The following is a 26,377-nucleotide window of genomic DNA, read 5'->3' as shown; positions in this document are numbered from 1 at the left end:
TAAGTGGCTCTTTGGGTCCTCATCCCCTTTGAAAGATGTGAAATGTGGCATGCTGAACTCGCGTGGAGGCTTTGCCTACTCGATCTAGTCCGTGAAGGGTGACCTGCTTATGTTGGTCATGTTCCGTCGTAGTGCCTCGTCGGTGACCTCGTTGCGTTGGAAATTGCGCAATCGTTTGGTCAATAGTCTTTATACTTCTTCCTGAATTTGCCTTTGTTGAGGTAGTAGAGCTATTGGCTGCCCCCAGCCGTGACTTGCTGGTCTAGGCTGCTCTTCCATGTGTTTAGCTCGTATTTGTCGTGGATGCGGTGCGTGTAACGTGTTCTTAGCAAGCGAGCGAATTCTTCGCAAGTTGCCAGTTAAACTTGAGTCAGATTGAGTGACTACTTCTTTCCGTCTGCATGCTGCCTACTCCGAAGTGAGATGGAGGATGCTCCTTGTGGGCTTAGCCGCGAATGAACATTTTGGTTAAGGCCAAAAGCCTCACGCGCCCACGATGAACGGGAGGCTTTGGCCGAAGAACCTCTAATGCCAAAGTTAGAATTTAGAGAGAAAAATGTTTAGAGAGTTTTTGGAGTTTTGCAAGAGTGTAGACTTAGCTTTTTATAGAAAATGGGGTTCAATATATAAAGCATGGCCGGCCCTTTTGGGAGAGAGAGTGGTCGGCCTTTTGGGTACTTTTTTAGTGTAATGGATCATTTATTTGGCAATAAATGGATTAATTAGGTAATTAATCCATTAATTGGCCAATTAACTCAATTTATAAGGAATGTTTTGAAGGTTATAGAATAATTACCTTGTAGCGAATATAAGATAAGGATTGATGAAATAATTTTGAATTTGTTACCTTTTTGGGCACTTTTGACTTGATTGAGGGATGATTGTCTGCTGCTCGTGCGTGGGAAATCCGATGTGCCTCAAGGATAATTTTGTTCTTTTACACAAAAATTCACATGTCGCCTTATGATTATTTTTTAGCTCCACATGAACCACTCACACAGATCGGTGAGATTAACCCTCACAGAGAGAGAGAGAGTAAGGGATCTCTATTTATTTTTAGGACCACAAGTTATTTAGATTAGGGCTGGGCAAACGGGTCCTGGACCCGCGGGTAGGGGCGGGTAATACGGGTACGGGGCGGGTACGGGCCGGTTCTTAGTTTTGGAAAAATAGAACGGGGCGGGGCGGGCCGGGTAATTGAAGTTTTAGGGGCGGGCCGATTCCAAAATTATAGGATCTGCGGGTACCCGGACCGGCCCGTTTGTATTAGATTGGACGGATGAGATTTAATATCATCTCTCCATCCAATCTCAACCGTCAGTTCAATTTCAACCCTAGCCAAACCTTCCCCGGTCCCGAGTTCCAGAAGCATCCTCAGCTTCCCTCAGCAGCCTCACAGTCTCTCGGATTTTCAAACTCTCCCTTGACTCCCTCTCCCTGAGTCCCTCTCCCTATCCCTCTTCCTCGAATCCCTCTTCCTCGAATCCCTCTCCCTATCCCTTCCCTCAACTCCGATTCACAGTGCTCACCTCACCACTCTCACAGCGTTGTCGCGACTTCGACTCACAGTGCTCACCTTAACTCCGACCAACATCATCACCCCCCATCACCACCTCCGCCGTCGCAACCACCATCATCACCCTATCACCACCGTCGAGGACACTGCTACTACCAGTACCAAGGCAAGTACCAACCATCATCCCTCTAAAATTTAGGTAATTTTGAATTAGGTTTTACAGTTTTACTATTAATGTGAATTTTTGGTGTAGGGATTTTTAGGGGTTTTAAGTTAGAATTTGTAGAATTTGTAGATCGATGATTGAGCTATAAAAAATATTCCTCTTTTGATTTTTTTTTTTCAGAAAGAGAGGAAATGCTTACGATATTATAGATATTTGAACTCTTCCCTGTGCTGCTCAATGTTTTGTGAATTTTCTCCTGTGATTGATGAAATGAGGTTAAAGGAATCCGTAATAATTGGCTTTGCAATTCAATTTCAGTGCAATAAAAAAAAAATCTCTCGGCTCTCTTGTACAGTACGGAGTGAAAGAGCTAGTTTCTTCTCTTGTACAAACTCGTTTAGAAACCCCTAAAAATGTTGGAGAATTGCTCGACGGGATTTCATTTCCCTTCCCAATCTGAAGAAGGAATTGAGGTTTCTGTAGGTTACTGCACCTGATTTCCTTTTAAAATTGAGATTAACTAGAGTCAATAGAAAATTCAAGTTTTAGTCTTTTGATTTATTTGTGCTAGGAAAAGGTGTGAAACCATTGAAGTTGCTGCGTTTCTACATAGCAGATTGAATAGAGTTGGTGTCGAGAATACTGGGAAGCATGTAGTTGTATGTAGTTCACACAGTAGCATGTGTGGTTGCACTCGGCCTCATGTTTCTCATATGAGTAGGACTTGGGAGTGGACAGACAGGCGTAGGTGGTGGTGTGGTGGCGTGGTGACAGTTAGCTTTTGTGGATAGTTTGGATTAGTTTGCTTAATGAGATATGTTGTACATACCTGTTGCTAACAATTTGGGGGACACTATTGAATTTCAATATATGTTTTCGTATCTAGGTATGTATATTATTCTGTAATGTATTTAACAGATAGCATCGATGTTTCATGTATCATACGGCATGTATTCATCATTCATCGTTTCAAGTAGTATATTAGTTTGTGCTATCTCTATTCAAATTTATTCCAGGCTGCAACTTATTAACTTGACTCTGCCTATTGTGTGAAAACTTTTATGTATCACTTGTATTTGAGAGCTCCAACATAAAAGAAGAGGTAGCCATCGGTGGTATGATTTACACACCTATTTAAACAAAGAAAAAACAGAGACAAGTTGATTGCAATTTGCCTAAAAATTGTATTACTCATGATAAAGAGAGGGGAATGATTTACACACACCGATTTATGTATCGTGATTATGTAGCCTAAATTCGTTTCATTGATTTAGATCCTTTTTATTATGTTTAAAATGTGCAAAGTTATGAATGATTCAAATTTTTAGTAATGAGTTGACGTAGTCCCATAAATATTGAGGTAGTGTTGTGAAAAACTGCAATCTGTGCAGTTTGTGCAGTTTGTGAAAAACTGCAATTTGTGCAGTTTTTTCAAACTGCAATCTGTGCAGTTTGAATCTGTGCAGTTTGAAGTGCAGCAAACATTTTTAAACAGGAAAAAAAAAAAGGACCCGTGTACCCGGACCGAACCGGTCCGTTTCAACCGGGCTGGGTAAGGTCCGGTTCCTAATTTCAGAATTGTAATGCCCGCTCCGGCCCGCCCCGTCTCCTTTAATTCCGGGTCCGGTCCGGTCCCTTCAAAAATGGGCCCGGCCCGGCCCGTGCCCAGCCCTAATTTAGATCTGAATTTTTAAGCTTCTTGTCGGAGGGAGTTCATGCAGGACACGGGTTTCCATTTAAGTTTGTGGTTGATGGGAGCTCCATCAAGAGTTTTATAATTTGCAATCGCTCAAAGCAGAGAGAGTAAATTTCTTTTGGTTTCATGACCTTGCGCTATGCAAAGCAATTAGTCTGATGATCATATTCATAGTTTGTCTAGTCTAATTTCTGGTTTAAGTCTTTTTCACTCATTATGAGTGTATTTTGTGATCTTTATTATTAATTGACAGGTATTAAATTTATAACAACAGCTAAAAAAATTTTTTTGTAAATTTTATTATTGATTGACACACGTATTAAATTTATAATATAGTTAAAAGAATTAAATGTCTATTAATATAGAGACCACAAAAATCTACGGACAAAATTAGCGCAAAACATTTGAACTTGTCTAATCCTTCCAATCCAAGATTATAGAAATATCTCTCTTTATGACCAAATAATATTATTGTAAAGAAATTATATTATACACTAATGAAAGGGCTAGACTCGATCTCATAATAAACTAACAATAATTTAATTCAAATTCTCTTTTAACAAAAATCAAACATAAAACCTCTTATTTACAAATAAAAAAAATATCACTAAACATAAAACCTCTTATTAACAAAAATTTGTCAAAACGAGTTATATTGGAAAGACCATTGCTACAATTGGGTTAAAGTTAAAAGATCATTTCTCCACTTGAATTAAAGTTCAGGGACCAATGGTAATGGATTTTTAGTTGAGGGACCATAGCTGCACGTTTTGATAAGTTGAGGGACCAAAGGTAATGAGTTTTTAGTTGATGGACCATTGCTCTAATTTGATTAAAGTTGAACGACCATTTGTACAATTTACTCTAAAAAAAAATATCACTAAACAGTAGTAGTAAGTAACAGATAATCTCTATTTAAATTGGAATTTTTATTTATTATCCAATTAGAAAATAAAAATGAACCATAATTAGCCACATAGTCGGGCAGAGATCCAATCTACTACCCAGTACCCACACAATCTAAATCTAAAAAGTCATGGGAGTCCAAATATTACATACTGGTACCAAATTTTATTCAATTCAAACTTACAAATATCAAGAAAAAGCAATTTCAACTCAACCCACTAAGGCCATTAAAAAATAACCATAAAAACAAGGCATGTTACATAATGACCCCCAAAGAAAGGGTCCACACACGGCCTAACTCAGGCCCACACCATGGCCAAGAACTTGAAAATAAAGGGTCCGTCTCAACTGTAGGTCCCACCGGTCCCGTACTTGGTCGCATTCCCACCTACATTAGTATTATGGGCTGTTGTCCGACCCGTACCCGTGTTGGTCCCAATAGGGTGCGCCTCCGCCACACCCTCCGTCACTTGGCCAGCGGGCTGCCCGGTGCCGTGACCGGGAAGTGCGGACATCTGGTGAGTTCCAGTCGGCTGCCCTGCGGCCCCAGTCGTGGAATACGTGTGGGTCCCAGTGCCAGCACCGGTCGCAGTATAGCCGGTAGCCACTGCCACATCCCGCCTAGCCGCCGCGTTTTGCTCCATCGCTTCATGCTTGTTGACCTCGGCCTCGACTATTCTCTCCTCTTTCTTTCGGGCCGCCATGTCCTTTTCAACTGGGTCACTGGACTTCATCTTCTCCACCTACGCAAAACCACATCATCTTACAAAAAAAAAAAAAAATAATAAAAAAAAGACTAACGCGTTGAGTGACTTCCCATCATCGCCACTGATGCAGTTTTTTTCTCGATATTATGTTCAAATCCCATAGTAGCGAAGAAAGTGATTCACTTAAAAGTTAAAAAAACTCGTTAAAACAAGGAAAAAATTACTACATATATTATATATATATAACCTTTTCTTGCACGGTGGCTTTGGTCTTTTCCATGCCAGACATGGCAGAGGCTGCTACGTTAGCAGCTGCTTCTTTCATTGCGTTCTTCCCACTCTGCATTTTTCACTCTCTTCTTTCCTTTTTCTTCGAAATTTTTACAAAAGCAACCCTATATCGTGGTGGGAGTAGCTTCATATAACTTTTGAGCAAGTTCAGGGTAAACGACGCGTGTAGTACTAGAAAGCTGAGGTGGACCTGGGGAGAAGTATAACGGTTTCTGTGTGGACACGTGTGCACACGTGTCGTACAGACGCTGACAGTGTGTGTGATGCAGCAGTTTTGGAAGCTTAATCAGTTACGTGGCAAAGGGGAGTTCCGGATCTCTTCCACCTAAACATAGGATCAGATAATCTAAAGTTTTGAAATTTGATTTGACGGTTATAAATAAAAAAAATTTTAAAAATTTATAATAATTATAATCGTTGAATTAAATTTTAAGAATTTGAATATCTTGATCCCTAAACTTAAGTAGAAGAGATTCCAAAGAATATCTATTTCCCGTGGCCAAGCGGTGACGGGAGTAGATTAGTACCGTTGCCCTTGGTGTATGAAACCGACATGGAGCGACTGCTGCGTTTATGGCTGCGTTACGTCCGGATTTTATTTTACTTATACTTTTATTGGGTCGCCGACATGTTTAGCCTTTCTTTTTCTTTAATTCCAAAACTTATGAGAAATGTTAGCAATTTTTGCACTATTTTTTACGTTTTCACTTCTTTACATGATATATTGTTATTAATTTTTAACTAACAAGGCAGTAGCATTAAATTTGACATGCAAGTAGACTTAAAACATATCTTTTTACGTAAGTTTTATTTGCCTTAAGGGCATCTTATATATGCTACTTTTAGCTCGAAATATTTAAAGGAATTGTAACGAAAAGATTCTAGTACTGTTCATTTTAACGATAAACCACATTTTTACACTAAAAAATCAATCATGATATTATTCACTCTACATTTTATTTTGTTTTTATTACTAAAACTCAAAGTTTTCAAACTTTTTTTTGTTAATTTTCCTAATATTTAAAGCATGTCTCTACGAAGAAGCCTATATTTTCTAGTTAGCTAGCTGAACTGACTAGCTTTCACGTGGTCTATATTTAGCCACTCGAAAATCTTTTTGGATCACACTTGGGTTTCCTATCTCTTTATATCTCTCTAAATTTAATAAACTATTTGGGCGCGTTTATTTTTTTAAATGTTCCACATCGGTAGGTTCAAAGAAACTTAATGGGTTTAAATAGAATTACCATACTTTAACTAAGGTCATCTCTAACTGAGGGATGGTCAGATGACTCGTTTTAACCCTCTGACCCCCTAAGATATTAGGTCATCTCCAACCAAATGGTCCAAAGGGCCAGAGGGCCGAAAATAGTCCGAAAATCGTCTCCAACCGAGGATTAGGCTTGAGGGCTCGTGGAATCTGAGAGGGCCCCACGAAATCAGAATGAGCCCAAGGGCTGGAGGGCTAGCCAGAAAATAGAGCAATCATGTCGATTATAGCCGTTGTATTCAAATTTTTTTTTGGTTTTTTGGCCCAATTTTTTTTTTTTAATTCTTCTAATTTTTTTCCCTATAAATACCTAAACCATTCATTAAATTTAAGTTCTAATTTTTTTGATTTTTTGGGCCAGTTATCGTTGTAGTTTTTAAATTTAAGTTGTTGTTAGATTTGAATTTAAGTTGTTGTAGTTTTTAAATTTAAATAATAAATTATGTTTGACCCTATGACCCTTTGGCCCTCGGTTGGAGACGGAGGCAAATATGGTCATGTACTGTTCATTCAAATATTAATATCTTGGAGGGCCAGGGGCCAAAACGAGCCCTCTGGCCAGCCCTCGATTGGAGATGACCTTAATATTTTAATGAACAGTACATGACCATATTTATCTCCGTCTCCAACCGAGGGCCAAAGGGCTCGTTTTAGCATTATAGAATGATACGTTCTCGTACCTGTTTGGACCCAAATTTACATTATCGGCCCGTGCAATCAAGGCCGTTGAGTGAGCATAGCTCCCAACCGTCGGATAGAAGAGTGATAATAATTTTATTATTGTTAAGAGATAATATTATAATTTTTATTATAATAATTATCTTTTAACGTGAATTATCTTGGTTATGGGATGCAAACTATATCTGTCATCTGGAAGCAAACAACACAGTTCGAGTTGGGATTCTTATCACTGGCCTATAGGATAAGGAAATGGTGACGTGATGTGACAGAAGGTTAGCTTGCATGCATTTGATGGTCTCTCTTGGGGCATGCGAAAGATCATATGTGGTAGAGAATAAAATAATATTCTTTTATTTTCTACATAATCAAAACAACAAAGTGCATTGAATATTGCCAAGATTGCATTACGATAAATATTTGAAAGCCGAATTTGATGGAAGGTCAGGTTCGCAAGATGACGACAGGTTTTGGTTGATGTGATAAGGTGTGGGATTAGCAACATATAAAGACTTAGAGTCACAGTACAATTGGGATTGGTTTCCACGACTTGAGCATGCAGATCTCTATAAATACTAAGCGGCAGACCATTCAAATGGGGCCTGCAATTCAACATACAACTGCCATGCGCAAACTCTCTCAACAACTTTGAGATTTTTATTTTCTCTTTTCGCTGACACATCTTCCGTTGGCATCAACAACACTGTGAAAGCAACCGGTGATATCTTAAGTCGGCATAGATAGCTCTGTCACCGCAGAATCAACCGATCTCGCAACATCTTCCGTTGGCATCAACAGCACTGCGGCGAGGACGGTTGGTTACCTATCCAAGTCTCGGTCGAGAAGGATTTCCGAATCCTTATTGGTCGAGGTCATCTCATTAGCCTTCTCGGCGAAGTGAGGTGTTACAAGTTATTACATTCGGCACATTGAAAGCCGAATTTGATATTGAACTTCGTAAGAATAGTAGCCTTGTCTTCAGGTTCGAGAACCCAAGAGGCCGAGACGTGTTCTTTCCTCGGTCGCAATCGCAAGACGCAGAAGTTAGCCGCCCACCCAACGCAACATCAACAAATTTACTCCTCGGCCGAGCTCGGCCGACGAGTTGGCACACCCCGCATTCACCGAAGGACGTAGTTAGCTTATAGATTACTTGGCCTGCGCGCCACGTAGGCTTGGTAGTTTTTAGGGTCAACATGTTGGCACGCCTAGTGGGACAGAGTGTTAAAACTACGAAGTTCATATGATATATCAAGATCTCAATCCAGCTCCACGTAGCCAATTGCACGAGCTCCTAGAGCAATTGGAAAAACACGACGAGGAACGTAAAAGATCTTTGGAAGTGGAAAAAGTTCTTTGTGGCCTTAGAGAGATGCAAAAATCATTTGCTTACATGTTGCGAATAAAAGCTCCTGTTACCCTGCAAGAGAAATGGGTAGATGAAGACAGGGCTCGATTTAATGCCTGGCTAAATGGAGATCATTTTCCTTACGTTTTCGATTACAAATCAATCCCATTTGGTGAATGGTTGGTTGAAAAGACCGGGGGGCAATTTTCCACTCCAGCCACAATTAAAATTCGGCTTAAGAAGACTGTCAAGATGGCCGAAGAAAAACCTAGGCCACCTGTTTTGTCGGTCGAGACTGAAATTATGGTAGGCCTAGAAGAAACAGTTCAAGTTTCTGAGTTACAAATCAACTTAGAAAATGATTCGTCGGATAAGTGCTCCAATGACGAACAAGGCCAAGACATGGGTTTAGATGGCAAAACTACATCAATTGATATGATTATTGGTGATAAAGCTGATATGGAGAAATCCCGTTCGGCTAAGTTGTTCGAGTTAAAAACTGAAATTTGCGAAATTATTGTGCCTGGGGGGGCATAATAATTGTTCAACACATTTGGCGGCCGATAAAAAATATTTTTCCAAGTTAAATATATTTGGAGATCATTTTTTATTCGGCTCAATGCAAAAGTTGATTGGCTGTGTTGATATACAAAAATCTCGACTTGGAATAAAGCATCGTTAGCCTCCTCCACTTTATAGTTCGGCCACTTTTGTTTTCTTTTGCTGAAAAAAAAAAAAAGAATAAATTATTTCCTTAAACCATTCGGCTACCTAGCCGATGCTTAAGAAAATAAAAGGGGCACGGGTGATACGGGTGATATAATCAGCGGATCAGATTTAAACTTGTCGAAAGTAAGTACATATGTTGATGCACAAAACCGGAGGTCTTGGAACAACGTAAATCCGACCGTGAATCTGCAAGTAATGTAAATAACATAAGATGTATCGTGGTTCACCCCAAGGTTTGGGCTACGTCCACACTGATTGTATTGTATTTCTCTGAGAAGTGAGAGAGAGAGCGTTGAGAGGGTGAGGAGCCTTAGGAATTGGCCTCCTTCAATTGTGAGGGTGAGGGGTCCTTTTATAGAATAAGGACTCTTCACTTATTACATATTTACCCTTTTCTTTACCACATAATTACATTTAAGTCCCTCAAGTATTTATATGAGGTCTAAATACGAGTTCCTAAATATGGTATAAACAGTAGTCCCCCAAGTCTTCAGTCAAAAGAGTCTTTTGGCTGGAGACTTGAAATTCAGTCCATGTGTGGGCCGAAGTAACTAGATGTTGTCTTGAACTGATACTCGATATGAGGCAGTGCTCAATCTGAAATGATGCTTAACCAGAAGTAGCACACGCTGCGAGGCTGCTCGGCTCGTAGCTTATGTTGCCTTGGTTGGCTCGGCTTTCGGCGTTTTGAAAGTGAGGGAGTCCCTTTTATAAAATAAGGGCTCGCTCCTCCATACATGAATGATGAGCTAAAGTTGATGCTATCTAATGATGATGAGGGAGTCCCTTTTATAGAATAAGGGCTCGTTCCTCAATACATAAATGATGGGCTAGAGTTGATGCTCGCGGCGAGGCGGTTGCTCAGTAGGCGGTGTTGCTCTCTAATGAATGTGAGGGAGTCCCTTTTATAAAATAAGGGCTCGCTCTTCAGTACATGAATAATGGGTGATCTCTAATGAAAGTGAGGGAGTCTCTTTTATAGAATAAAGGATCGCTCCTCAATACATAAGTAGTGGGCTAAGTCCCCCAAGTATTTTTCATGAGGCCCAGTTGAGGCCTAATATATGGTACATAATGTAGTCCCCCAAGTCTTCGGTCAATAGAGTCTGTTGGCTGGAGACTTCAAATTGAATCTATGTATGGGCCGAAGTGACGGTTGTTTGGAGGCAGTATTTGTATACTCTGCACTGAAGCTTTGTAAGTGAAGCTTTGAAGCTGGAGCTCTGTAAATGAAGCTTTTGAAGCTAGAGCTTTTGTAAATGAAGCTTTTGAAGCTGTAGCTCTGTAAATGAAGCTTTTGAAGTTGATTGACATAAGTGATACTCATGAACGTTTGATTGACATGAGTGATGCTCATGGATGTTAACATGAGTGATGCTCATGAATGTTGACATGAGTGATGCTCATGAATGTTTATGTATGACTGATATGAGTGATGCTCATGAATGTTTATATATGATTGATATGAGTAATGCTCATATATAATATGAAGTACTAGGCGTACTTTTGATCTCCTGGTTGGTGGCATGAATGGCTAGTTGCCAAATGAGAGTACAGGTTGTACATCTCATCACTTGGTTGGTGGCATGAATGGCTATTTGCCAAACGATATTAGAGTACGGGTTGTACATTTCATCACCTGGTTGGTGGTAATAGCGACGGGTTGCCGAATAATTTTGGAGTACTGGGCGTACTTTTAGTCACCTGGTTGATAGTAATAACGGCGGGTTGTTGAATAATTGTGGAGTACTGAACGTACTTTTAATGACCTGGTTGGTGCTATTTTGGGCTTATGGGTTTTTTTTTTTTTTTTTTTTTTTTTTTTTTTTTTTTTTTTTTTTTTTTTTACCATCTTATGGGGTTTATACAGATATCTCCGAAAGATACGAAAAATAAATTACATCATTCAAAAATAAGGAAAATAAACCACATCATTCTGGTGGAATGTTTATTCCTTACTTTTGCTTGTGTTTTCCTGCTGCACTCTCTCTATCTCTTCATCTGGCAGACAGAAGAAATCATCATAATAGGAAGATCTTTTGTTTTTCTTCTTTCTCTCCACTATGTCTCTGTCTTTTGCTTTTGTGCCATAACTCACTTGATTGTTTTTTTTTTTCTGCTTTCTTCTTTTGCTTTTCTTTCTCTTTTCTCTTTTGGCATGGCAGACAACGCCAAAGTGGGATAATAATGGTATTGTTGTAAGACAGCTTATCTGTATCTCTACTTTCATTATTGGCAACAGACGGTGATCTTATCTTTTGCTTTTCTTGGTATCTCCATCAGCATCTACTGAAGGTTTGGAGGAAGTTCGGATCTGCGTCGTAAAGTTTAATGCAGTTGACGTTGAGGGATTGGAGGAGGACGGCCACTCGCGACGGAAATGGGAGGTTGTTCGCTACGTCCGCCATTGACGGCCCTCTCTGCTCCTCCACAGAGAACCCATGTGGGCCTCATCCTTCACGCTCTCGTAAATCGCCCTCAGAACCAAGCTCAGATTAAGAGCCAGTGATAGCCCAAGCAAGTTCTTCACTGTGAAAATCCCCAGAAAGTTGGCCATTTTTGTAAAAACAAAGAAATTGGAGGACCGAGAAACAAACCAGAGTGAGTGGGCGTGTGAATTTGAAGAAATCAAACATTGGAGGGAGGATTTATAGCAAAACCCAAATGATGAGAACCAAGTTTGATCGCCAGGTGGACGGTGAAGATTGAAGCTTTGGCTCAGACACCCTGGATTACCAAGGTTGCGCTTCAAATCAAACAGAAGAGATGAATCAATAAAGAATGATGATTTTGAAGATTTGGAAGGATCCTTAAAACTTTAATCAAACTCTCAGGCTTCAAAGGTTGAAGCTTTTACTGAAAAACCGATGAAATGGGTGAGTTGAAAAAACTTCCGACCGGATTTTTTCTCAGGAAACGAGAAATCCCAGACCGATTTTCGAGGAAAATCACAGGTTTCCGATGCTAGATCTTGAAGATAATGAAAACCCAATAAGACCATATTTATATATTTCCATATTTAGGTTACTCGGCATCTTCCGGGCCTTTCCGCCCACACCCAATCCCTCGTATGCCTACTTCTGCTTCTCTTCCATCGAGGCCGACGCCATGGGAGAGAGGAGAGAGAGAAAATGCCCAAGACTTTCTGCAAGTAGACTTGTGAAACAGACTGGCGGGCTTGTTCTGCTTCTTAGTCTTGGTGGTGGCGTTGTGAAGGTCACGGCGTCCATGGTTGCCTTCTCGCTCAGTTCCTACCTGCACAGCGGCTAGCTTTTCATTCGGCATACAACTTGGGAACGATAATGCGGAAACGGGCAGATCTTATATAATCCTTTGACCCTTTGACCCAGCTGCGATCAGGCTCAATAGCACGAAGATAGACAGCGGCGAGTACACGAGGTTCGATTGCTTGCCTTCAGTCTGAAGCAGTTGGTTGATGATGCTTTCTCTCAGATCCATTTCTATTGTGCTTAACTTTTCTCCGGTCAGATGATACTTTGATTGCTCCGGCTGTGCCACGTGATAACCTGGGAGGAGAATCGGCCTGTGGTGGTGGGGCCCAAAGAAGCGGGGGCTGGTGAGTGGACTGGAGTCCAGGGCTCTCAAAGAAGAGAGGTTGTTCATGGTGAACCCCTTTTGGCCCTTTGAATTACTGAAGGAAAACCCAACAGAGGAAAAGCTTCCAACTTCAAGACTGTTTTGGGATTTTGAAGAGAAGGAGAAAGAGAAAGGTTACTGGGTTTCTGAAGAAGGCTTTGGTGTATTTAACACAATATGTTGAAATGAAGCAAAGCTTATTTATTAATATTTCCGATAAGCCACAAATATGTACATATACATGAGTCAAAATAAACAAACAAAAGGGAGTCTTCACAGAGGTTGCTTAGGGGAAGTCTTAGCAGTCGGTAGAGCCCCATAAAGAGAAAGCACCGGAGGGTGGTTATCCGGAGCCTCAGTACTGGACAGAACCCCAGAAGGAGGAGGCATTAGAGGTTGATCATTTGGAGCTTCATTATGCGGTACAGCCCTAGAAGACGAAGGCAATAAATGCCTTTGGAACAAACCCACAAACCTTTTATGATCAAGTAAAGCCTGACCATCAGATTCCTGCATCTGGTTAAGTTTCCTCTTCATGTTTGTAGCATAGTCATGCGCGAGCCTGTGCAACTATTTATTCTCATGCTTGAGCCCTCTAATCTCCTGTTTGAGACTTATCACTTCAGCAGCCAATGATTCAACTTAGCGGGTTCTAGCAAATAGGCGTTGGGCCATATTAGACACAGAAGCTGCACACTGAACACTAAGAGTCAGAGAATCCTTAACAGCCAACTCATCAGACCGTTTGGAAAGTAGTCTGTTATCTCTGGGAGTGAGAAGGTTCCTGGCCACCACCGCAGCGGTCATATCATTCTTCATCACAGAATCCCTAACGGTAAGATGACCAATAGAGGATATGAAGGATGGACGCCATATGTTGTCTGGAGAAGGTGTGACTGCCTCTTCTCCAAGGTTCAAGTCAAAACGACGGTCGGAGGGGCCAGACATTTTCAAAGGTGTTGAAGAGAGAAGAAGTCAGACAAATCAAGATCTTAGAAGTGCAAGAAGGGAGCTTCTACTGGTGGAGATTCAAGTGTGCTGTGGAACTTAATGCCAGCCTCTATAAAAATCTGCACTCGACGGAGCTTCAGAAATCGAAGAGGCGTTTGCTTTCTCAAAAGCTGGGCTGCTCAGAGACCATGAGGGCCGATCTCAAAAATCGAAGAGGTGCTTCCTTTCTCAAAAGCTGGGCTACTCAGAGACCACGAGGGCCGATCTTAGAAATCGAAGAAGCACTTGCTTTTTCAGCCTTGTCAGCACCTGTCACATGCACACTCAGCTTTGCGGAAATTACGGGCAATCTGTCGAAGATTTCTAGTAAAGTAGAAAGCACGCGAATCTTGCTGTTCAATCACCCTTCTCCACATGCACCATCAACTCCTCGGGTACCACATATAACTTTGCCAAAGATCTCTGACAAAGTTTAGGCGCGAGAATTTCGAAGTTCCAGCTACCCTACTATTACCCATAAGGGTAAAGGAACATCATCATTGCTTGACAACTGGAAAGTCCCTATGTGTGTCGACCTCCGTGTTCCGTGGCAAGACAGGCTGGCAAGAACGTCCAACCTTTACTCACATTCGAGAAAAGACTCCCAACATAATTACTTTCTCAAAAACCGAAGCGGCATCGCTTTCTAAATCTCGAGAGCCAAATCCCCGACGGGTTTGCTTGTTCGAAAACCGAAGAGGCACAACTCTCAGAACTTTGAGAGCCAGATTTCCTTAGATAAAGCTTGTCTGTAATCTTCACACGCAACATCAGCTTTCCAGATACCACATACCACTTTTTCAAAGTGCTCTGACAAAGTTAAAACACGTGAAGCTGGCAGCTTCCACTACATTGATGTGACCAAGAAGGGTAAATGAATAGCATTACTACTTGCTATTGGGAAATCCTTATATACGTCGACCTCCCTCCTCCACGAACATGCAAACCTGCAAAAATGCTCAACCCTTTCTCGCATTCGAGAAGGCACCCTCAACATAACCTCTCGAAATACTCAGCTTTATTTCCCCCCGATAATACCTCAGCAAATAAGCCACGCCAAGAACAAGAGTATCTCATATCATCAGGGTCGAAAGCAAGAGTATCCCATATCATGCTTTCTCCCTGTCCTTGTCTTTGTCCTTGTCCACACCTGCAGGACAAGGAGAAAGAGAGCAGTCAGTCGGAACTTGAAATCAAACCTCAAATCTGGAACTGACTGCCTGAGACCTTTGCCTGGTTGCTTACTTAGCATTGCTCTCGAGTACTCCTCCTCAACTGCTGTCAAGGTCATGAATTCCACCGGAAAATACCTCATGACAGTTGATCAGATATTGTCTCTTTACACTGAAGCTGCCAAGCGTGGATGAGTCACTATGAAGGAATGTTCTGAATGACCATTTAAATGCAAAGGTTGCACACCACTTCTGCCATGCAAAAGATTGAAGCAGAAGGTTCAATGGTGAGCTGAAACATATCACTACAGCACGACACATTTCCATACCACATTCACTATTCTGTCAATAACAAAAGTATCCCATATCATCAAGGTCGAATGTACTCTAGATTTGATGGACTTGTTTTGACCCTCAAATTCTTGAGTCGGCCTTATACTCTGGAAGGAACCAGAAAACCCTCCAGCCTAGTTCAAGAATAAGCCTGTGGAAAGTTACTTCTTCAAAAGCAAAAGTATTTCATATCATCTCTTCTCCATTTGCTTCTCCTTATCCTTGGTGCTATTTACGACACAAGGAGAAGGAGAACAATCAACAGGAAGCCGAGGTCGAACCTCCAATCCAGGTTGCTTGCTTGGAAGTCTGATTGCTTACCTTGTCTGTTACCTCCTTCTACAAATCTCCTAGCTCGGCGACTTGGGGGACTCCTACTATAGGGTTTGTATCGCACTTGACCAAGCCTGAAACTACAAGTAAGCTTCAAGTGAAATTGATACATTACCTTGTGCATCTTCATCGGTTAAAGATACCACCCCTGGATGGAGGAAAAGTACTTCCAGAGAAGATGCCACATCTACATATGAGACAGATAAGGCACGTGAATATGATACCACACTTCGGTACTTAGAAGTTTCGTGATTACTCAGTGGCTTGGATCTTGCAAGTCCCCAACCGAGGAGCTTCCCTCACTCGGGAACTTATGGGAGCACTGTTTGTACCATACTTGACCAATCCCGAAACTACTGAGCATCAGTCAACGTTATACCGTCAAGGACCCAGAAGAGCTTCCCTTCAACCAGGAGGCCAATCACAATGCGACACGTGTCGACATCAAAAGCCAATCATAACGCGACACGTGTCAACATCAGAAGCCAATCACAACACAACATGTATCAATGTCAGAACAAAACTAGAAACTCTCTTCTATAAATAGGGATCATTCTCCCACAATAACCTCTAATGCCATTTTGTACTAAACTATTCACTAGAACTCACAAAAGGAGAGCTTGAACCTATGTATTTGTGTAAACCTTTCACAATTAATGAGAACTCCTCTACTCTGTGGACGTAGCCAATCTGGGTGAACCACGTATATCTTGAGTTTGCTTCTCTGTTTCTATTCATTTACATACTTATCCTCACTAGTGACCGAAGCAACCAAGCGAAGGTTACAAAACCTGACACTTTCTGTTGTACCAAAGTCCTCGCTGATTTTGTGACTGTTTATACCATATTTAGGGCCTCGTATTTAGACCTCATATAAATACTTGAGGGACTTAAATGTAATTATGTGGTAAAGAAAAAGGTAAATATGTAATAAGTGAGGAGTCCCTATTCTATAAAAGGACCCCTCACCCTCACAATTGAAGGAGGCCAATTCCTAAGGCTCCTCACCCTCTCAACGCTCTCACTCTCAGAGCCCTCTCTCTCTCTCTCTCTCTCTCTCACTTCTCAGAGAAATACAATACAATCAGTGTGGACGTAGCCCAAACCTTGGGGTGAACCACGATACATCTTGTGTTATTTACATTACTTGCAGATTCACGGTCGGATTTACGTTGTTCCAAGACCTCTAGTTTTGTGCATCAACCAATATATAAAGGAGCTGTTGCTTGCCGATAGGGTTTTTTTTTTTCTTAGGCCGAGCTCGGCCAACTTGTCGAGAAATATTTTCTAAGTTATGTAGACATAACTTTAGGCCAAGCTCGGCCAACTTGTCGAGAAATATTTTCTAAGTTATGTAGACATAACTTTAGGCCAAGCTCGGCCAACTTGTCGAGAAATATTTTCTAAGTTATGTAGACATAACTTTTGAAATTGGGGTACATTGTGAGATGTTGTGGCGTGAATCATCGTTGAATATATATATATATATATAGCCTAGGACATCACATCAAAATAAGCCAAAAGAAAGATGGCATGCAAAAGCAAACAACAGGTTCAAAAGTTTGATGAAAAGTCACTTATTTTAGGTTGTAGGCTTCCATGTGGGCACACCCTCTTATTCGGCCGAGCCATTCGACGCATACTATGGGAGGAAACAATTTTCGGCTGTCTAGGCCGAGGCCGAGAGAATCAGAACGATGTTATGGTGGATTTTTAGGCCGAGCTATTAGACGAGTGCTCGCAGCTTGATGGGCAAGTGTATCTATATATATATGGCCAACTGTTTACCAAGAATGACTAACGTGAGGATCGTTAAGGGTAAAATGGTGGCAGCCGAAGAATCAGCCGAGTCGACAGCATGCGTGGTTGAAATGCATATGGTAAATATATGTTGTTATGCGTGGCTCGGTGGGTGAGTATCATCAGGGGTGCATGGTCGTAGAATCTGCGCAATTAGATTCTACAAGCAGTCAAGCTTGAAGATGCATGAGCCAAACCGTAGTTTCGTCGCTCAAATTAATTGTATATGCACAATCGGGTTTTATGAGTGTACCTCGACTTCGAGCAAGTAGTTTCCTTTGTTGAGATTGTTTTTTTGGCATTGGAATGTTATTTGGACTGAGGGGTGGTCGAGGTGGTCTATTAAGGGGCTTGAAGTCGTTGACTCCGAAGAGCAAATTAATTTCCTTAACCATTCGGCTTACAAGCCGAAGCTCAAGGAAACTGTGGGGCAATGTGTGGACCCAAATTTACATTATCGGCCTGTGCAATCAAGGCCGTTGAGTGAGCATAGCTCCCAACCGTCGGATAGAAGAGTGAAGATAATTTTATTATTGTTAAGAGATAATATTATAATTTTTATTATAATAATTATCTTTTAACGTGAATTATCTTGGTTATGGGATGCAAACTATATTTGTCATCTGGAAGCAAACAACACAGTTCGAGTTGGGATTCTTATCACTGGCCTATAGGATAAGGAACTGGTGACGTGATGTGACAGAATGTTAGCTTGCATGCATTTGATGGTCTCTCTTGGGGCATGCGAAAGATCAGATGTGGTAGAGAATAAAATAATATTCTTTTATTTTCTACATAATCAAAACAACAAAGTGCATTGAATATTGCCAAGATTGCATCAGGATAAATATTTGAAAGCCGAATTTGATGGAAGGTCAGGTTCTCAAGATGACGACAGGTTTTGGTTGATGTGATAAGGTGTGGGATTAGCAACAGATAAAGACTTAGAGTCACAGTACAATTGGGATTGGTTTCCACGACTTGAGCATGCAGATCTCTATAAATACTAAGCGGCAGACCATTCAAATGGGGCCTGCAATTTAACACACAACTGCCCTGCGCAAACTCTCTCAACAACTTTGAGATTTTTATTTTCTCTTTTCGCTGACACATCTTCCGTTGGCATCAACAGCACTGTGAAAGCAACCGATGATATCTTAAGTCGGCATAGATAGCTCTGTCACCGCAGAATCAGCCGATCTCGCAGCATCTTCCGTTGGCATCAACAGCACTGCGGCGAGGACGGTTGGTTACCTATCCAAGTCTCGGTCGAGAAGGATTTCTGAATCCTTATTGGTCGAGGTCATCTCATTAGCATTCTCGGCGAAGTGAGGTGTTACAAGTTATTACATTCGGTACATTGAAAGCCGAATTTGATATTGAACTTCGTAAGAATAGTAGCCTTGTCTTCAGGTTCGAGAACCTAAGAAGCCGAGACGTGTTCCTTCCTCGGTTGCAATCGCAAGACGCAGAAGTCAGCCGCGCACCCAACGCAACATCAACAAATTTACTCCTCGACCGAGCTCGGCCGACGAGTTGGCACGCCCCGCATTCACCGAAGGACGTAGTTAGCTTATAGATTACTTGGCCTGCGCGCCACGTAGGCTTGATAGTTTTTAGGGTCAACAGTACCACAAACAAGTACCTGCAACAGGATCTTGTTGCACATCTTTGGGCCAAAAGAAGCATGGAGTAGGCGTTTAAGTTTTATGTTGTTAAATGTTTTTAAAAATGTTGTTTAAGTTTCATGTTGTTTAATGTTTTTTTTATGTTGTATAATTTGTATGTTGGTTAATGTTATTTAATGTTGTTTCATATTGTTTAATGTTGTTTCATGTTACTTAATTTAATTTAATGCTGTATAATGGATTAGGAAGTTATAGAAAAAAAATATAATTTAAAAAATAATATGAAACAAATTTTGGGAAATAGAAGTTATAGGAACAAATAGAATTTAAAAATAAAATGAAACAAATTTTGTGAAATAGAAGTTATAGGAAAAAAATAGAATTTAAAAAAAAATATTAAACAAATTTTGTAAAATAAAATTATACGAAAAAAAAATAGAATTAAAAAAAATATGAAAAATAGAAGTTATAGGAAAAATTTTGTAAATAAAAAATAATAATAAAACTGTAAAAAAAAAAATATCAAATGCAACGGCTAGCTGATGTTAGCTAGCCATTGCATTTGAATTTTAGCTTAAGCATTCATGTCGGTTATAACTGACGGGATTAATGTTTTTTCTGGCTAACCCCTAGCTAACTGGCTAACTGCATGCAGCCAGCCCTTTGGCCTTTTCAGATTTCGTGGGGACCTCTTAGATTCCACGAGACCTCTGGCTTAGCCCTCTGGTTCCTTCGGTTGGAGGTGGCCTAATATTGAGGCCTTTCGTGGTAAAACCTCATACCTGACGGATTGGGCATGTGGTAAAGTTGGGGACAATATTGGTGTCTTTAGAGTGGGGGTGGGTATGGCGATCTAAAAATCTAACATGGTATCAGAGGCACGGTGTGGGCCCGTGCAGACCAATGAGCTTGTGTGCAAGCCAACGAGCTTGTCATGCATAAGGAAACAAGTATGAACTCTTAATATAGAGACGACCGCTGAGTTTCATTGAAAACAAGTAGGCCCAATGGGAGCCGACCTCTGAGTTTCAATTACCGATGTGGATCTTCATATGTGAACCACTAAATGAGATTACATGGGAGGGGGAGTGTTAAATGTTCCACATCGGTGTGTTCAAAGAAACCCAATGGGTTTAAATAGAATTACCCTACTCTAACTAATACCAACGCATTTTGTGGTAAAACCCCACACCTGACTGATTGGGCAGGTGGTAAAGTTAGGGACAATATCGGTATCGTTAGAGTGAGGGCGGGCTTGGCGATCTAAAAATCCAACATATTTGCCCTCATTAATCTGAAGGAATTTTTTTGTAAATTAAGAACATTTGAGCATACAACCATGCATAATAACTCTTTAAGTAAGCTAGTACTAACAAAAGTTGTATAACCCATAACTTTCAACGCAGTGAATCAATCATGGCTCTTTAAATTTAAAAAATGAGAGATACCCTTGAAGCTCATCCTTGTGTTCACAAGTGGTTATCCCAAGTGGAGGGCCTTCAAGTTCTTTCCAAGCTCCTTGGATGCTTCCTTATGGTTGATATTCTCTCCTTAAATTTCTACTCTTTTGCTTTCCCTTTGCTCCTTGAAGATTTGAGGAAAGAATCTGCAAAGGTTGCAAGGTTTTAAGCTTCTAAGTATCCACACCAAGGATGAGGTGTGAAGAGAAAATGGAATGACTTGGATGATGAAAGATTGCTAGCTAATCTTCACCCAAGTGGCCGGTCATAGATAGAGAGTGGGAGGCTTGTGCCTCCAAACTTTCTCTTAAAAGAACCTAATGGAGGAAATAATATAAAGTCACTTTTATACCTCCCTTCATTTGAGAAATGAGGAATTGGAGTGGGAGAAAGGGAAATGCAAGCCTTGTTGAAAAGAAGAGCTTGAGCGCGGAGTTGGTGATGGAGTTGAGACATGGATTTGGAGTCTATGAAAGCTTCCCACGCCGAAGGAAGGGGCGAAGAGGAAGAGGAAAACGCAGGTCTTGTAAAAAAGAAGAGCTCGAGCGCAGAGTTAGAGATGGAGGTATGACCTCAATTTGGAAACTATGAAACTTCCCAGGTTGAAGGGGAAATGAGGAATGGGCCAAGTTGGCGCAGGTGGAATCGCCGAGCCATGTGCACCAAACGTTGCATGGTTTGAGTTTGTAGGCAAGCTTGTATTCACAACTGTTGTCCCCGATTCAAGTCATTTAGGAAATGAGAGAGGGATGGACAACTTGAATGTTGTGTAATTAAAAATGTTGGATGAATTGGACTTTTCATACTGTTCGGATTAACATTTCTTCTGTTGGAGGATTAATTTGAATTATTATTTAAATGTTGATTAACGTATTTATTTCTTATGAATGACAGATCACATAATTTACAAATTTAATTAAAAATGTTAGTTTACCTAGCATTTGCTTAATACGAATTAGAGAAAAATAACTTACACTAAATAAGTACACAAACATCAAAGTTGTTGTCGAACCAGGGATGCTGTGATTATTGTATTCTTGTTTTCATATGTAGGTGTTAAAAGAGAAGGAGGCAGATTGTCTGCTCCTTTTTGAGTGCCCTTTCCATTCATTTCTATTTGTGAGGTTACGGTTAAGTCACGTTAATATTTTATATTTTTATTACTTTTTGTCTTATTATCTTTATAAAAAAAATTAATATAAAAAATTAAAATAACTTAATCGTGACAACAAAAAAAAAAATGGATGAAAAGAGCATCCAAACAAATCACCTTCATCGCTGGCTGGCATTGCCCACGACACGAAGCCACTGTTACAAGACATTCAAAATTTAAATTTTCTTCTTCCGCTACGTATTCATGAACTTCAAAGGGGGTTATTTTCGTGATTAAAAAAGTTCACCATCCCCACGATGGTCCCACTCGCACGTGAAACCGTCAAATTTTATTTTGTTTTCCAAGTGGACAGATTCCTTAGATATTTTTCACTTTGCATGGGTAGATACATCCCATCTACACCGTTGAAAGTGGTAGGAAAAACTCACTTCCTCAGCTCAATCAACGGCCACTATCGCAGATAAAAATCAGTTAGTAGCCTGAGGCAGAGCATTGATAGAGTCACGAAAAGCGAGCAAAAGTAACAAAAAGGATCCAATAATCGGCCGCCACGTGTTCACCGATGAAACAGTAAGAACCTAAGCTTATATAGTCGTGTCCGCAGGGCTCGTAACCACTTCAAAAGGGCCGGAGATTCCTGATCGAACAGGAGGCCCCGAGAGAGATAGAGAGACAGAGAGACAGAGAGGGAGGGAGAAGGTAGAAGAGCCTCTCGTTTCAGGTAGTTTCCCTCTCTTATTTTATTTTCCTGATGCATTTTGCTTCTGGTTTGAATTTCTGAGATTTTCACTTGCATTTCGCGTTTTGTGATCGAATGTGATTGGAGATATGTATGCTCGAGCTCCGTTTTCTGCTTCAATGGCGTAATATAGGTTAGATCTAGCCGTTAATGGCGAAAATATTTTGACCGTTCGTTTCTCCTGAGATTCAGATCCTCCTGTTCGATCGATTTTTCTTTCCGGTATGGACGGCTAAGATTTTTTGAGCCTAGATTAAAAAATATTATAATCCCTTTGATTCTTTGGGTTATTTTTTTTTATTAAAGTAATTGAGTTGTTCGGAGTCCGATCTGGGTCATCCGAGCCTAACAGTCTGGATCTTTTGTCGCGTTCTTTGATTTGGTCCTTCCATGGCGTCCACGTGATCTCTCGCTATTTCATCATTTCATTTTTTTCATTTGATAAATTACAAATATGAGGTGGAGCTTTTAGCGCCACGGAAAGATTATTCTTGTTTACGTAATTCTTGCAAAGCGGAAAGTCTGATTGGTTTGGGTCGACTTTATAATAAATTCCAAATATCTGAATTTTTTTAGTTGTTTATTAATTTTCTTATAAAGAAATATTATTTGTTGATACGGACTCAGTTTTTTTGTGCTATGCGGGTCGGTTCTTTTTGGGCACGCTTTTTCTGGCCCTTCCGTCTTCGTTCCCCCTGCAACGCCGCGTTTAACAATTCGTTAAATGGGTTGCGACCGAGTCCCGGCATGTGTGCACATTTTCTGACAAGCTTTAGTTTTATTTGCTGTAAATTTGGAAAAGTTGGGCGGCTTTTGGGTTGAAAATTAGGAAAAAAACCAACGAGAAACACCATGTATTGCAACAGTTTTTTGGGGAATACTCTGAAAACGATGTGATTTTACCAAATTAAAATTCGTTGGCAACAAAACAATCTGGGTGTTTTGGTAATTGACAAGGTGAATGAGGTATAATTAGTCAAAATCAAAGCCTAATTGTAAAGCGAATCATGCTTAGAAAATAGCTTCTGTGGTAATGGTCTTTTTTTCAATTTAAAGTTTCAAACTTTCTCACTTTTTATATATACATATATTAAGATTATTATTTAGTTAATCGTGTTTAAGGCCACGATATTGGGACGCGAATCAAATACATTTTCTGCAGGTTACGTGTACTTGATTTTGTTCAAAGATTTTTCGTTTGAATTCCTTGTCAATTGTAAACTTTGATATTTTCTAGTACGGTGGATTGCTTTCAGACGCAGCAGCTTTGATGCTTATGATTTTGATTAATTAAAGATGTGGGTCCTAATCACAACCGAACAAGTCAAAAGGTGCTTTTGTATATAGTCTAATTTTCCCTTTTATTAACAGTGCTTTGTTGTTGTTTTAAGTTTTGAGCGTTGCATTTCCACAAGTGATTCCTTGTTGTACTGGGAGGCAGATTGTCTGCCGTCTTTTCCATTTTCTCTTATTCGTGCTGTTACAGTTAAGTTACGTCAACATTTTATATTTTTATTATTTTTTATCTTATTATTTTTATAAAACATTAATATAAAATGTTGACGTGGTTTAATCGTGATCGCATAAAATAAAAGGGGACGAGAAGAGCATCAAACAGGAGGCAGACAATCTGCATCAGTTGTACTGATGCAAGGAGACAGAAGAAGTGCCTCAAATAGTGATTAAACCTATAACAAGAAAACGAAATATGCGTTTTTCAGTAGCTATATACTAAAAAATAGATGGAATTGTCGTTTTGGATTAGGTGTTTGGGTCGATTGATTTGGTTTAATGTGGTAGTCAAATTGCCAATTACAACTTAATCAAGGAGTTTAAGCCCTCCGGAACTTGTATCAACTTGTTGGTCTTGCCGTCTCTGTCTTTGCCAGTGAGAAGCGATGTTGTCGTGGGCTTCTTACTGTTCTTCAAGTTGTAACGTTGGATTTTTTGGAATATTCCACTTGCCTGTCAACGTTTGTTTTGGTCCGTCTACGTTTGTGTTCTAATTTTGAGTGGTTGTCGTGTCAGGCTTCAAACCGCAATATATTATAAATCTTGATTGGTTGGTCATATTTTTTCAAGTAACTTTTGTTCTGTCTTCTTTTCTCTGTGTTATTAACTTTCAAGTGCTTAAAGGGAGGAATATTTGAGATCTGAAATCTGTAATTTTACATTATTTTCAGCCGTTTGACTCTTTGTTCTTGGCAGATTTGGGAACAATGGGTGCCGGTGGAAGAATGGTTGCGCCCCCTGTGCGCAAAAATGCGGATGCTGACACCCACAAGAGAGTTCCGTACTCTAAGCCTCCGTTCAGCCTCGGTGAGGTCAAGAAAGCCATCCCACCTCATTGTTTTCAGCGCTCTGTTATCCGCTCCTTCTCCTATGTCTTTTATGACCTCACCATTGCCTCTATCCTTTACTACATTGCTTCCACCTACATTCAGAATCTGTCTCAACCTCTATCCTTCTTGGCATGGCCGATTTTCTGGTACGTTCAGGGCTGTGTTCTCACCGGTGTTTGGGTCATAGCACATGAGTGCGGTCACCATGCTTTCAGTGATTATCAATGGCTGGATGACACTGTTGGTTTGATCCTCCACTCTTGCCTCCTTGTCCCGTACTTCTCATGGAAGTATAGCCATCGCCGCCACCATTCCAACACAGGTTCCCTTGAGCGAGATGAAGTCTTTGTCCCCAAGCAGAAGTTCGAAATTGGATGGCATGCCAAATATCTCAACAATCCGCCAGGCAGATTCCTCACACTCCTCATCCAACTCACTCTAGGCTGGCCTTTGTATCTTGCGTTCAATGTTTCTGGAAGGCCCTACAAAGGATTTGCTTGCCACTTTCATCCGTATGGGCCAATCTACTCTGATCGCGAACGATTGCAGATATTTGTGTCCGATGCTGGTGTTCTTGCTGTCTTCTATGGGCTTTACCGTCTTGCCGTTGCAAAGGGGCTTGCTTGGGTTATATGCTTCTACGGAGGTCCTCTAATGGTGGTGAATGGATTTTTGGTACTGATCACGTACTTGCAGCACACCCACCCCGCATTGCCGCACTATGATGCCTCTGAATGGGACTGGTTTAGGGGAGCTTTGGCCACCGTTGACAGAGACTACGGAATCCTGAACAAGGTTTTCCACAACATCACAGACACTCACGTTGCGCACCATTTGTTCTCAACCATGCCTCACTATCACGCAATGGAGGCGACCAAGGCAATCAAGCCGATATTGGGCGAGTACTATCAGTTTGACGGGACTCCGGTTTACAAGGCAATGTTTAGAGAGGCGAAGGAGTGTATCTACGTCGAGCCCGATGAGGGTGCCAAGAAAGGTGTCTTCTGGTACAATAAAAAGCTGTGATTCTGAAAGTTGCCGAAGTCGGTGAGCATTTTGGGAGTTTTAGGTTCTTTGTAATGGATCTGAGGTTCCCTTAACTTATGTTGTAGGTGTCTTGGTTTTTTGGAACTACCAAATTATTAATTGAAGTGCTTTTTCAATAATTTTTACATCTCTAGTTATCGTTGAAATTGAAACACAAGGGTGATCTCTGTTGTGTTCTTTTCTCTTAAGCACAAAGCCTGCAAAGTGCTTAATCTAAAAGCCAAATCCAAAACATAAGATGCTTGCCCAAATTAGGCTGCCACTGAAGGGTGGCTTTTTTGGAGCATTTGAGAGTTAAACAACATCTTGATTTTTTTCTGGTCGACAAAAGATTTTTTTTTTGACAAAGTAACTTCATTACCAACAAACATAAAACATAATTATATAAAGAGGCCTAAATATGTTTACCAAAAAAAAAGGGGCCTAAATACAAGATAAGCACACAACCAAAAATGAACCCCAAAAGTACATTTTTGAGCCCAAATCAGAAAATAAATAAATAATAAGACACACCG

At 40.6% G+C, this 26,377-nt stretch overlaps 2 protein-coding genes and 1 long non-coding RNA gene across 4 annotated transcripts; 2 read left to right on the top strand and 1 right to left on the bottom strand.

Moving 5' to 3' along the window:
* The first annotated feature begins 1,486 nt into the window (after positions 1–1,486).
* On the top strand, positions 1,487–2,713 carry LOC126593800 (uncharacterized). Its single transcript, XR_007613035.1, has 2 exons — positions 1,487–1,715; positions 1,863–2,713. It is a non-coding gene; the product is annotated as an uncharacterized LOC126593800 (long non-coding RNA).
* Positions 2,714–4,429: 1,716 nt separating this feature from the next.
* LOC126594306 (late embryogenesis abundant protein 46) lies at positions 4,430–5,416 on the bottom strand. Its single transcript, XM_050260550.1, has 2 exons — positions 5,239–5,416; positions 4,430–5,027 (listed from the first exon to the last, which is right to left on the bottom strand). The coding sequence occupies exons 1-2, from the start codon at positions 5,335–5,337 to the stop codon at positions 4,629–4,631; spliced, it is 498 nt and encodes a 165-aa protein (XP_050116507.1). The 5' UTR covers positions 5,338–5,416; the 3' UTR covers positions 4,430–4,628.
* Positions 5,417–22,288: 16,872 nt separating this feature from the next.
* On the top strand, positions 22,289–25,981 carry LOC126592667 (delta(12)-fatty-acid desaturase FAD2-like). 2 transcript variants are annotated; one of them, XM_050258423.1, is made up of 2 exons: positions 22,289–22,455; positions 24,682–25,981. In XM_050258423.1, the coding sequence occupies exon 2, from the start codon at positions 24,693–24,695 to the stop codon at positions 25,839–25,841; it is 1,149 nt and encodes a 382-aa protein (XP_050114380.1). In that variant the 5' UTR covers positions 22,289–22,455; positions 24,682–24,692; the 3' UTR covers positions 25,842–25,981. The 2 variants fall into 2 exon arrangements, with proteins under 2 accessions (XP_050114380.1, XP_050114381.1); XM_050258424.1 differs by having other exon boundaries at positions 22,344–22,455; positions 24,657–25,981.
* The last annotated feature ends 396 nt before the right edge of the window (positions 25,982–26,377 follow it).

The sequence above is a fragment of the Malus sylvestris genome, chromosome 12 (assembly GCF_916048215.2).
Source record: "Malus sylvestris chromosome 12, drMalSylv7.2, whole genome shotgun sequence".
Taxonomy (NCBI): Eukaryota; Viridiplantae; Streptophyta; class Magnoliopsida; order Rosales; family Rosaceae; genus Malus; species Malus sylvestris.
Note: the sequence above shows the minus strand (reverse complement) of the source record. Positions and strands in the feature narration are given on the sequence as shown.